The following is a 12,991-nucleotide window of genomic DNA, read 5'->3' as shown; positions in this document are numbered from 1 at the left end:
TGACACCAGTGACACCCAGATGACTTTTTGTCCCATGTACCTAAAAACAAAATCAGACCAATATTTTTCTGTAGCATCACCAAAAGAAATACATTATTTTATTGCTTTACTTGACCAAAGATTCAAATGAATTACACAAGATAAGCAAGTCCTTTAGCCCAACTGAACTCCTTTATTACTAAACTAGGTCAGCACAGCGCCGAATTAATTAAAACCATGCCTCAGTTCTTGCAAAATGCACACGTGCAATTAAAGACCAAGCTGCTGTCTCAAAGGATAAGCAGTGAAATGATCCAAGGCACAGAGCTGTGCTGCAAGGCAAACACTGTACAATACTCCCCATCTCAGCAAAAACATTCAAGGTACATCCTTATTACAAAAATTCACATGCTGCTGAGACAACTGCTCAAATTTCTGCACACAGAATTTAGTACAACCATTGAAAATAAATGCACATTTAACTACAGAGAATCCAATGATGAGAGAATCCATACCCTTGCAGCAAAATACTAATTAATACACAGGGGCGCACACACACACGCACAAAATAAAATTGCAGGCCAGCTGCAAATTGTAATTTTCTGAATTGCAAGTTAGTATAGTTTGCAGACAAGCCTATTGTAAAGGCCACACCACGTTTATTTTACTGCTGGGTCCAAGGTTATTATTTAATGACATTAAAGGTAAACAACACATGGATTAATGGATTCAAGTTGTGGACGTGTAATTTTAAGTAGTCATTTACTTTTGATATTTTTGCTTCCAGTAAAACATTTCATTAAATCATTAAATAAGGAATATATCAAATGTTAGGCTGACTATTAAAGGACCACCGTTTTCCATGCAGGTCTGGACACTACTAGTTACACAATTTATAACTATTCAGTTTCATTTATTGCAGATTTTTGATGCTAAATCACAATCGGCTCTGGAAATACACATCTTTGTTGACAACCAATTGAAATAAACTGAATTACCTATACACTAACCGGCAAAGCTTAGAAAGTAGTTATTCTGATTGCTCATGTTGAAATTGTGATCAAAGCCAAGCACCGTTATCTGGAATTCTTACTAATTTCTTACAAACTCATTCAGTCAACGTGAAGTGGTTCTCTGGGCTGTTGGCTATTTGATCAACAAGTGAAAACTTTGCAAAATTGTTCAATTATTGTGAAACTGAGCAAGGGAATAGAAAATCTATTTGACAATTTTTGAAATTAAACACATTGCACGTAAATACATGTATGATTATGGGGTGGGGGGGCGGGGTCATTGCTAGCCTGGTGGCCATACAATTCTTGAGCTTCTAATTTAGACTTTCTAAACTTGTAAATTTAAGTAAATCTGGTGGCACGGTTGGTGCAGCAGTTAGCGCAATGCTGTTACTCTGCCTGCGATCGGGACCGGGGTTTGAATACCTTCTGTCTGGAAGGAGTTTGTACATTTTCCCTGGGGGCTCCGGTTTCCTCCCACTGTTCGAAATGCACTGAAGTTTAAGATAATTGGGGTATTTGGGTGATGTAGGTCAATTGGATGGCATGGGCTCATTTAATTGTGCAGGATGTGTGCATTACATGTGAGAAATGCTCTGCTAACTGCATTTCCCGAAACACCAATTGCGTTGTTGAAATATTCTAATCCTTATTGATGGGACTGATTCTTACAATATATTCAAAGAAAGGGAAGAAAACTTTTTTTCACTGTTATTAAAAATGTTTTTTTTTCTTTTAGATAAGTGGATTTGTTGGTATAATTATCCTGTATAATATTCCTTTTTAAAGATCTTATTAAGATGGAATGTGATTTGTTATAATAGCATTTAACGGATTTATATGTATTATAATTTTAAAAGATGATGGAATTTAAAATATGGCACACTGTTTATTTAATTTTACGCTATGTATATATTATTTTGCTTTAATATTTTGTACATGGATTGTTATATTAAACTCAAAAGTATTTTGAAAAGAAAAAATGTTTGAATTATTAATTGCATTATTTTATAACAATAAGCAACTAAATTGAAAAGAAGAAATATTTTAATTGATAAGGTTCTAAGGAAATAAAATGTTTTACTTCTAAACCCAAATTATTAACAAAATGCACAAACCCAAATTATTAACAAAATGCACAAACTATTTATTTTTATTCGATGTGGTTAGCACTTATTGGCACTGTATGCTTTGGGAAGCTGATCCAAGCTCTGTTAAGTTATTAGAGTGGTGTTTATATCCAATAACCTCAACCTCTGAATCAACAAAAATACCAATTTAAAATAAATTCCTTTTCAGCCATTTGATTCATTTGGGAGTGTTTTAGATCTGGCATCCAGAGGAAGAAAATTCATCTATAGGTTAGGATGCAATGTCATGTATGTACTCTGACCATAAATCTGAAATCTGATTGTGTTTATAGATTACTCTTCCCACTCACTGAAGCAAACAATACCCTGCTTGGACTAATAGGTAGAAATTCAGAGCATATACATGCATATCTTCACTGTCTGTATTAATAAATTATCACTCAATATTATTTCAATTTTATCTTGAACAATCTCATTTAAACACATCACAGATAATCTTGAGTTATTTGACTTGAAAACCAGAGGATCTTGGTTAAAAAAAAAAAGATTTATGACCTAACTCCACCTACTTGCCTTCTCCCCATATGCCCTAATTCCTCTATCATGTAAAAATTTATCTAACTGAATTTTAAATATGTTTAATGAGGCAGCTTCAACCCCTTCCCTGGTTAGAGAATTCCAAACATTCACTACTCAAATAGATCAATAGAAGATTACAGAAATTGTAAGAACAAGAAGGATGATCAAAGAACCAATCAAAGCACAAAGCTGAACATGATCCCTCTTGAACTGTACAACAAGTGGATGGAAAAGGCTTCACATCCGCAAAAATGCCTTGGAGTGTGAAATTGCAAGATAATGCAGAATGAACCAATCCAGTCAATGAATATTTTCTTAACAATAACAGAGATGGCAATAAAATATATTTTAAAAATCCGTGCCATTTTTGTGAATAAAATGGAGTTCACTGAAACGAGCTTCATTGGAATTATGATTGAAGCAGATTTATTGCAATATTTTGGAACACAGTGGAGTTTGAGAAATGGAACAAACATAGATTTCTTTGAAAAAATTGCCTTTTGAATTATTGTTTCCAAAGCCTTCCATTGATTAACCCCAGACTCCTGTCTGGTCTGTTGTAGACTAATTGATATAAATTTACTATTTTGATTTATCAATAATGTTTATCCGGGATCATGATTTTTTTTCAAGAATTTCAATGTTCCAGTCATCTTTTGCCATTATATTGTACAACCTATCCAAGGGGGTTATTGTCAAGGGATGAACTCTGTGAAACACTGTTGACCATCATAAAGAAAACTATGTCCCTCTGGATTGGAGGCAAACCAATGCAATCATTCCATTAAAGGATGGTTAAACACAGACATATTATCTGGAAAAATGCTGAATCATCAATCAAGTGTCATCTATTGCAGAGTACAAGATGAACTGCTCGCCAGTTAAAGTCCAACTTGTATTTTGCAGGAGTGAAATTAAAGGTGGATACAATTAAACAAACTCTTCTATAAAACTTCACTTTGACTAGGCAGACAAAATTTGGGAGACGGCGACATCTAGAAATGGTTAAAGCAATGCCTGAAGGGAGAAGCCAATGAGGTCATGTTCGTGGAGCGTTGACAGGAGCTATTACTCTCACTTGCTCACTTTATTGATTTTCTTTTGTTCTCTCTGTATTGCACAGTCAATTTGTTTATCTGTTTACAGTTCTTTTATTTACATGTTTAGTTTATTTTTTGCACTATAAATTAGTGGTCATTCTGATGCACCTGCAGGACAAAGGGAACTCAAGGTTGTATGTGATGTCATGTGTGTACTCAGACAATAAATCTGAAATCTAAGAGGCGAGTTGAAGAATCAGTGTCTGGATCTGCCAGCACTTTGCTCCATTTTTCCATTGAGGAACACAGCCCAGCCTGCACTGAACCAGGTGGAGGAAGAACCAAAGGTCTCTCAATAAAAAACAAATCTCAGACATGCCGCTGGAAACATCCTGTCAGGGAGCATCTCCCAGTGGTAGAGAAACCTCTCTGCCCAAGACCACAATAAACTACAGAGGATTGTGAACATGGTGCACGTCATCTCACTCACCTCTAATCCCCTCCATCAACTTTATAACTCCTGCTGCCTTGGAAAAGAAGCCAACATATTAAAGGACTCTTCCCACCCCGGCCAAACTCTCTTCACCCCCGAGTTAAGGACAGTTTCTTTCCTGCTGTTTTCAGACTCCAGAATGGACCCCAAAAATAGTATATTGCTTTTGCCCTGCACCAACATATCTCTCTGACTGTACTGTCTTGCTTGTTATATTATGTATGTCTACTGGTCTGCTGGCAAAGTAACCACTATCATTGCATCTTGGTACATGTTCCAATAAACTCAAACTTGAAAGGAAAATAGAAATTGGAAAACAGAAATAGTTAAAGATACATAAAAATTTATTTGGGACAATAATGGATTCAGTGCATAATACATGACAAACCAAATGAGCAGAAACTGCTCTCTGGACAGATCTTGCAATGAATTTGAACTAAATTGTTTACCACTCGTATCGAGGAAATGAAAAGGTACCATCCAATCAGCCTCAATTTAGAACAGCAAGAGAATGACTAGAATGAATGCAGGGAGATGGTCAAGTTGGAGCAACTCGTAAGAAGTTGCCAAGTTCTAAGAATAATGCACAAGTCAAGGAACTAGTAATCTCTATTGTGTTAAAACATTAACCAGGGCTCATGGAGGAGTGGTATATATTGGTGCTAATAGTCAGTACTGACTCAATAGATGGGTTCTGTGTTATATGATTGAGCTATGGTCAAGATAAATTGGGGCCTTTTACTCTGGAAAGGAAATGACAGAGTGTAAATTATATCATCTTATACACCAATAGATAAGATAGTCAAAGCATTTCTTCATAGTACATCAGGCCATAGGAACAGAAAAGTTCAGATTAAAATGCTGCACAGACAATTATAATTAAAATATGCAAAATATCTTTGAGCTTCTCTCTTGTTGGCCAGTGGGTAGAACAGATTCATTAAAAAGATGAACTAATGGCAAGGTTCATGGCTCCAAAAGAACACAAGTATCTTCAGCTAGGAAAATGCATTATGGGATGACTTGTCTGGATAGCACAGAAAATGAAGCTTTTCTTGGTATATGTGATAGTTCGTTACACAGTGAAGGTTGTTTATACCTATGGCTCCCAACCTGGGTGCACGATCCCCAAAGGTTGCTGGGGGAGGTCTTCGAAAATTGAGTAGGAGGTTCACATAAATAAAATAATTGTCATTTGCCAGGTGCCAACCTAAAGCTGTTAGCAATCTCTGCTACAACCCAGTTTTCTTGCATCTATTTGGGGAGGAAATTTACATTGAAAAAATTTGTACTTTAAGTTAAAAACTTTGGGAGTCACTGCTCTGGGTGTACAATGCTGAAGTTGTTGTCTGAACATCGATGGGGCAATTTGGATAACTACATGCTCCCTCTTGTGGCAGAGTTTGGAACAAAAAGTTGTTGATGTTCACAGATCCAAGTGTTCTCTGAGCCTTTTGTATGTAATTCAAGTACACTCAAACACAAGAGAGACATCACAATTAACCATTTTCCATCTTAAAGTAAACAATGCTGATTTAGTGTTTCATTTATGAACTCCTGATTATGCATCACCGAATTTTGTGACTGGTTCATGTCAATAAATTTTAATCACCAAGTTGGGTGGTTTGTTTAAATGCACTATTGGTTTCATTTTTGGATTTAAAAAAATAAATATTAATGTAATTGTTATTGGAGTGAGTCCTCTAAGAGATTAGGGAGGATTAAAAGTTCATAATGATAACATTTGAAAGATCACAGATGTAAGACATCAAACTTTCCCAAAATAAACTTGTTAGACATACAGCAGGGTAACAGGCCTTTCCGGCCCACAAGCCCGTGCCGCCCAAATAACCCCCCCCCCACCATACATTTTGAAAGGTGGAAGGAAACCGGAGCATGTGGATGAAACCCACGTAAACACGGGAAGAGTGTTACCGTTATTCAATATAGGCATGAACGCATTGTGATGAATCAGCCCTTCAACTAAACTAGCAAATTTCTGCTGGTGGAATGCAGCTTCACGGGAATGGAACACACTGAGGAGTGACATCAGCAGAATAATGTACTTCAATCATACTTCAAATCTTCATCTACAACTCCAAAACGAGGAGATTTCTTTTTTACCGTCACCCACCTCTCTCAGCAGTTGCTTGGAATCAATTTGAAGTGAAGAATTTGCTGTGGTCCTTTTCCAACTTAACGAATTGAATTCTTATTTTAATAATGCCACAAAGACTTGACTTCATACTGTCAACATCCGATTGTATTTCGGAGTCCGGCAATTAACGCAACTGGCAGAAAATCCACTAAATTAATAAATTTTAAACTAACACAAATGGTGATCAAGTGTGAACTCCAGTTATTTATGATCAAACCCAAAAATGAACGTCAAACTTGCCCATACTTTTAACTTTACTGTTCTATACGACACCAATAGTAACAGGTGGTGTTTTAATACACGAATCTGTTTTTAAAAAAAAACACACAAACAATTCATCAATAGCTCTTACTTACCCTGAAAAATAAAGCGACTGATTAGGAATATCAAGAGATTATATAAAAAATAAAATATGGGTTATTATTGGCTCAATGAAGCTCTGCAGTACCTTGAGCCGGTTACTGACCATATTTGCGGTTTAAATGTAAACCCTCGCTTGTTTTGCTGTAATTCATTAGTATCAGGCATTATTGGGTGCTTCCAAATATTCTAGAATTTTAACAACTCTTTGGCCAAATAATTAAGCCACTTGGCTTTTGCCAGTTGCTGGAATTGCCTGCAATATCATTTTATGATCTTACCAGTCATTTGCACATTTTTTTGTAGTGTTTTGATCCTCAGAATCACAAACAGTTCACATTTCTTATGTTTACCAATTGATACAAGAAGCATTTGTAACATAATATTTCTGTCGTAAAACTCTTTTTTTTTTTGGTCTTAAAATGTGTAGCATGAGGAAGGTAACATTTCAGAATCTCATGGTATCTATTTCTCTTTCCACAGAGGCTGCCTGGCCTGTTGTTTCCAGCATTTTCTGCTTTAAAAAAAAATTAGACAGATGTTCCAAATCCTCTGTGGCTCCTCCATTTCCAGATAGAATTATGTTAGCCGAAACAATGGCGCAGGCTTACCCTCTTCTAAATGGATATCTTGAGGGATGAGTGGTTTATTTCTCTGTATATTAATATTTATAAATCCCCATGGGTGAGGTCTTCCTCAGGCGAGCAGTTTTGATGATATCATGAACAACTGATGGATTTGTGATCTTGCTAAAAATTAGTGAACAAACTGTGAACACCAATAAGGTTGATAATGCAGACAGTGGCAATCTGGGTCCACTGAAGAATGATGCTGGTCTATTTTGAATAAATTCTCGGGATCCAGGGCAGCACCGAGGGAGTAATCAATTATTTGAGATGCCGACAAGTGCCAATGGAGGGGGTTTCTTTTGAATTAATAATTAACAGAGCCCCAATCTGCTCTCTTGGATGTAAACTGAAGTACCTTTAGCACTATTTGGAGGAAGAGAAATGACTTATCCTGGTATACAGGGTAGCATTTATATATTTATCATTATCATACAACAGATTATCTGATTCTCACAACGCACGTGTTTCTGGGAGCCCGCTGTGGACACATTTGCTGCAGTATTTGCTGTTCTACAATAATGATTACACCTCAAAGATGGCTCATTTGCTTCTAATCCACAGAAGTATTTCTCGTACAAATTTTGTCCGAATTCTCAGATTAGTCTCGTGCAATTAATACATATCAAGATGCAAATTATCTTCACAGCAGTAGTGAGGTCGTGCCTTTTACAAGAATAAAAGCCAATTATAATAAATCTCTTCAAATACTGGGCCTGGAATTATTAACTCCGTCTAGGCCAGCAATAATTTCTAAAATGTTTCCAAACTTTATTGCTTGATGTCACATCAGGTAAAAGATTTTACAGACAAGCACAGAACAAAGTTCTTGGAAAATAGGCCACTGTATTGTGGTGCAGGACCAAGGTAGTGCAGAATTAGTTGAGAAGGTTTTGCACAGTCTTAACTGAAACCTGACTGATGCCCATTTTAAGGAAGAGAAAGGGAGCCATCTTGGTTATCTGGGCAACATCTGTTCATTATCACAAGGACAGATTATCATATTGGTTTTTCTATATCGCTTCCTGATCACAGCAACTTTGATGACTACGGGATGAACCGGCCTACAAACAAGGTGCTCTACACCAAGCATCAGAAGAAGGGCAACAAGCTGAGGCAGACTAAGAGGATGTCTGCTTTCCTCTGCTTACAAGAAAGCAGCATGAATCAGCGCTGCCTTCTGGTATTGTGCAAGGACTTGCTGTAATGGACAGTGCAAAAATAATTAAAAAACCCACGTCATTTCGTTAGTATAATGACATTTCTGAAAGCGTTAGGATGCTACTCCTTAAATAACGGGATCTGAATAGAGTCATCCTTAAGAATATCATCAATTTTATTCTGCTTTGTACAATTTCACGCTACACCTCATTAAAAGATAGGCGTTAATGTCAGTTTGTTTTGGCATTTAAATTTAGACATACAGCACAGGCCCTTCTACCCAATTAACCTACAACCCCCGTACATTTTGAAGGTTGGTATGATGTCGGAGCACCCAGAGGAAACCCACCCAGACATGGGGAGAACGTACAAACTCCTTACAGTCAGTGCCGGATTCGAACCTGGGTCATTGGTGCTGTCATCGTGCTGTGCTAACCGCTACTCTAACCATGTAATGGTTGAGGAATTGTTCAACATACATTCAAAATAACGTGGATCTTGAGGAAGAATTTAATTTAAACATAAGCCTAACTAACACTTGCATCTTCAATGCATTAAAAAAATCATCAGTTCCTGTCATAAATACTTCAAAAGATCCTCACTATACCACTTAAGAATCTATTAGACATGTTTAATCAAATTAAATTGAATCAGAAAATTAATAACTTCATATAAGCTAGATTACACCTTATAACAGGAAATTTAATTAACATTCAGCTAACATGGTTGAAACCCATAAAAGAAACAATTTAACTTGTTCGGAAGTTGTATACATTTCACCAACTACATTTATCACATATACACAAGTGAAATTAACCAATTGCAATACAATCTCAAACAATGGGCACAAGGCTTATGCAAACCAGTTGGGTACTGAAACCTCATAAACTGTAGCAATCCGCAACAAGAAAAGCATTTATCAAAAATCCAATATGGCTCAGTGTGTTCAACCTCTCCCCTCAACAGCAGGTCAAAACAAGAATTGAGTTTGATGTGTAACCTGCTGCTTCTACTCAACAGTTCTGCCATTAGTCCGTGACTGTTTACTGTAAAATCCAGGAAAATTATTAGCCATGTCTTTGTTCATGAAAGAGAGGAATGTGAAATATTTAATATTTCTCTTATTGGCAAGGTAAATTAATACTGTTTTCATAGAGCGTGAACTAGATGCTTTTTCTCTATCGCCACTGCTTTTATCCCTAACACTACTCCTATTGTCTATCCTTCCCTTCCATCTCACATTGTGTTTTATAATTTAATGATCATTACCGTTTGCTGCCTCTTGCTTCCTTGTGAAATGAACTCGGACAGCCTTCAGACACTTGGAGGCAAGGATTTTCATTTCAACAGACAAAGCAAGATTTCAAAGCCAAATTCCTGAGTTGAAGGACCAGTGTGTTGGTACAATATACAACCCAAGTCCCTTCTAAAATACCACAGATGGTAAAATCTCATTTGGTAAATAGCAGCTTTTAATATATGTTCTGCTTTTAGATAAAGCCTGGAAATTCTTACCTGCTAAATGCATTATCTAATAGCGTCCTGCCTTGGAAATTCAGAATGGAATGAATTTTAGAGACAGAATGCACTGTGCTGCCGATATGTACCAATTAGGGATGAATTTAAGTATATTACTCCCACTCCCTGTCCTGTCACCCATAGGGAGGCTGCCTTTTTTTCATCCAGAAGCATCACACAGATTCATTTATTTGATGGGGAATAAGTCTGTGAGGTGCCTCCTCCTGTGGTTCAGATTAAGTCAGTGGAACAAAATTCAAATTAGAATTCTCTTGACAATGGGGATAATGTATATTCAATGATTTATCCAGTTAATACTTGCCCTTCCAATCATATATTACAGTTCTTTTCCTGGGATCCTTGAGGACAGGATTCTGAACCGATTGGAGCTGGCCTTTCAGCTCCAATCAGCTGGATGCTGGGACTCAACAGCTCCAGCACCTAGTTAGGGGGGGGGGGGTGCTGCACAGACCATTGAAGTGACAGGGACAGAGGTTATTTCAGGGCTGGGGGCGCAGAGAGGGGTCGTCTGGAACACACCAAAAAAAAAAATAGGTGGATTTACTTCGACGTTTATTTCTATTTTGTGGGGTGTTTTGAAGGGCCCACAGGAAAGATGCAGACATGCAGCAAGTTTTCGGAAGGCTGCTGGATTCACCTGCATTGAGGAGCCCAGAACTGCAAGCCTCAGCCAGTGAGGCCCAATTATGCTGGATTATCAGCTCTTCCACTTTCACCGCTATTTACATTAATGATTGAAACAAATTCTTCATAGCACCAAATGTTTTAGTCAATATGTCATTTAATTATTTTTTTATTCATTGGGTGGCCCTCCAAAACAACTTTGATTCCTTATGCTGTTTAAGTAATGATAACTTGTGCCACTAAAATAACAGATATATGCAGTAGTTATGTAGAAGGGATATTGCTGCACTGTTGTGGCCAGTTAACCTAATAATAAGACTAATTAACATGGAACCCCAATTTCTGGGCTATGGACCATAAGCTTGTTGATAGTACCAAAATGTCAAGCAAGTGTACAGCTTATAAAAGTGGTAAGATAATCCAACTAAAGCCCAAGAGAGTGCTGGTCCAGATTAGATGGAAAGATGTCAGGCATCAGAAGGACCCATCTGTCTGGATTGTAGGTGGGGGGAAAAAAAGCAATCATGTAAATGGCACATTCTACCCCCCCCCGCCCCGCCCCCGATTCACACAGCAGCAAGCACCCCAACCCCATGTCAAATGTACTCCAGTGTTAGATTCATTACAATACGTCCCCTTCACTCTCCCTGGCACGATAACAAGTGAGAAAAAGGGTGAAGTCTTCCACACACCTGAGTGTTTCTGTGGTCACTAATCAGGGTAGCATTTTCTCCCTTAAGATAGGACTCAAGTTTATGTCCAGGTCATCAAGATAGCTCAACCTCATTTGAGATGACAGGCAAACTGAAGAACTAGTTTACTCTTGGGTGTAAACCTATGACGACAAAAGGGGTAGAGTGAGGTAAATCTCATTCTAAAATATATTCTCTGCTGGAATATATAGTGTTCCTTGCACTAACATCCTCCATCCTGTGGAGAACTCATTCAATCACAACATCAGACTCAACATCCATAATACACAGCTCCAGAAACCGTAATCTCTTTTTTTTTACAGTTCTTACATTTTATACTGCAAATTACATGAGCTTTAGCCAAACATCTACACAAATACCCACCTTTTTCTGTACATATGTAATGGCAATAAGTGGGAAGATCCACCAAATATGGCACAATGAATAACAGTAGGAATGAATGATAAACCTTGGTAGATCAGAGTAGATACAATCGAAAGAACTGCAAAATGTAACATTTTCTTTAAATTTGCAACCATCTCCTTCATCATTTCATTACAGTGACCATCATTCAACTCTCTGCTCTATACATGTTGTATAATTCCATATTCACTCGGTCAGCAACAAATTAATGAAATTATACATGTTGTATAATTCCATATTCACTCGGTCAGCAACAAATTAATGAAATTATACATGTTGTATAATTCCATATTCACTCGGTCAGCAACAAATTAATGAAATTTGGTTTATATTTTGTTAAATTACACATCTAAAGACAATCTTTGTTAAGACAGGTACCGATGCCTCCACACTATGCAGATATAAAAGGACATCAGCATTGATAACACGGCGCCATAAATGCTCTTAATGAACTAAAATGAAATCGATAAAAGAATGATTTTTACATCAAACTGTGAAAACAAATTGCATATGTTACAGAAAAAAGTCACTGATTGCAGTCATTAGAAAGACATGCCTTCTCACATGATGTAATGGCAGGTTAGACCTCTTGGTAACAGGTCACCAAGGACTTGTGACCAACAGAAACCTTGCAATTTACTTTTGCAACGAGGATGCCCTCGGTGAACATTCATTTATACGAACTAAGTAAGCCGAATGGGAAACTACTAGTTCTGTGGCTTGAGAAGCAAGTCCAATCTAGTGCAGACCAGTTCATTGCAGCCCATTCATAATTCACTGGACAAATTCAATTTGGCCATCTGTTTGAAAGTGACTTGGCAAACTGTTATATGTAAGACAATAATGCAAAAATTCCCTTAAACTCAACCTCTTCCACTGAGTGCAACTGGTACAAACCTTTCAGAGGAAAACAAACAGGAAAAAGTCTTTTTTTTTCAAGACCTGTTGCTCCTCCATGAAGGTTTGCTGTAAGTACATTAGGGTACAGATGATGTAATGCTGCCTTCCTGTTTAAATTGCATTGGAATTCTTCATCGACTCTAAACTTGTCTCCAGTTCTGTTACCTGTGAGAAAAGCAAGATTTGGAAAGTTATTCACTTTGACAGAAAGTACAAGGAGGAGATAAAAATTGCCAAGGTTACTTTAAATTTAAATTGGCCTAGACTGCGCACTGACTCCAATCTTGCTCAAGATCCTCAAGACGGATTCTCC

General features: G+C 37.3%; 1 protein-coding gene across 3 annotated transcripts in view; it reads right to left on the bottom strand.

Moving 5' to 3' along the window:
* Positions 1–8,086: 8,086 nt before the first annotated feature.
* LOC138746469 (neurabin-2-like) overlaps positions 8,087–12,991 on the bottom strand; it is a 177,601-nt gene continuing 172,696 nt past the window's right edge. For 2 of the 3 annotated variants that reach the window (XM_069904658.1, XM_069904657.1), the window contains exon 11: positions 8,087–12,843. In XM_069904658.1, coding sequence (XP_069760759.1) covers positions 12,790–12,843 — 54 coding nt within the window. In that variant the 3' untranslated portion in view covers positions 8,087–12,789. The remainder of the gene's footprint in view (positions 12,844–12,991) is intronic. The other variant, XR_011346979.1, reaches the window with a different exon arrangement.

This window comes from Narcine bancroftii, chromosome 12 (assembly GCF_036971445.1).
Source record: "Narcine bancroftii isolate sNarBan1 chromosome 12, sNarBan1.hap1, whole genome shotgun sequence".
In the NCBI taxonomy this organism is placed as follows: domain Eukaryota; kingdom Metazoa; phylum Chordata; class Chondrichthyes; order Torpediniformes; family Narcinidae; genus Narcine; species Narcine bancroftii.
The sequence above is the reverse complement of the archived record's forward strand: the minus strand, read 5'-3'. Positions and strand labels throughout refer to the sequence as shown.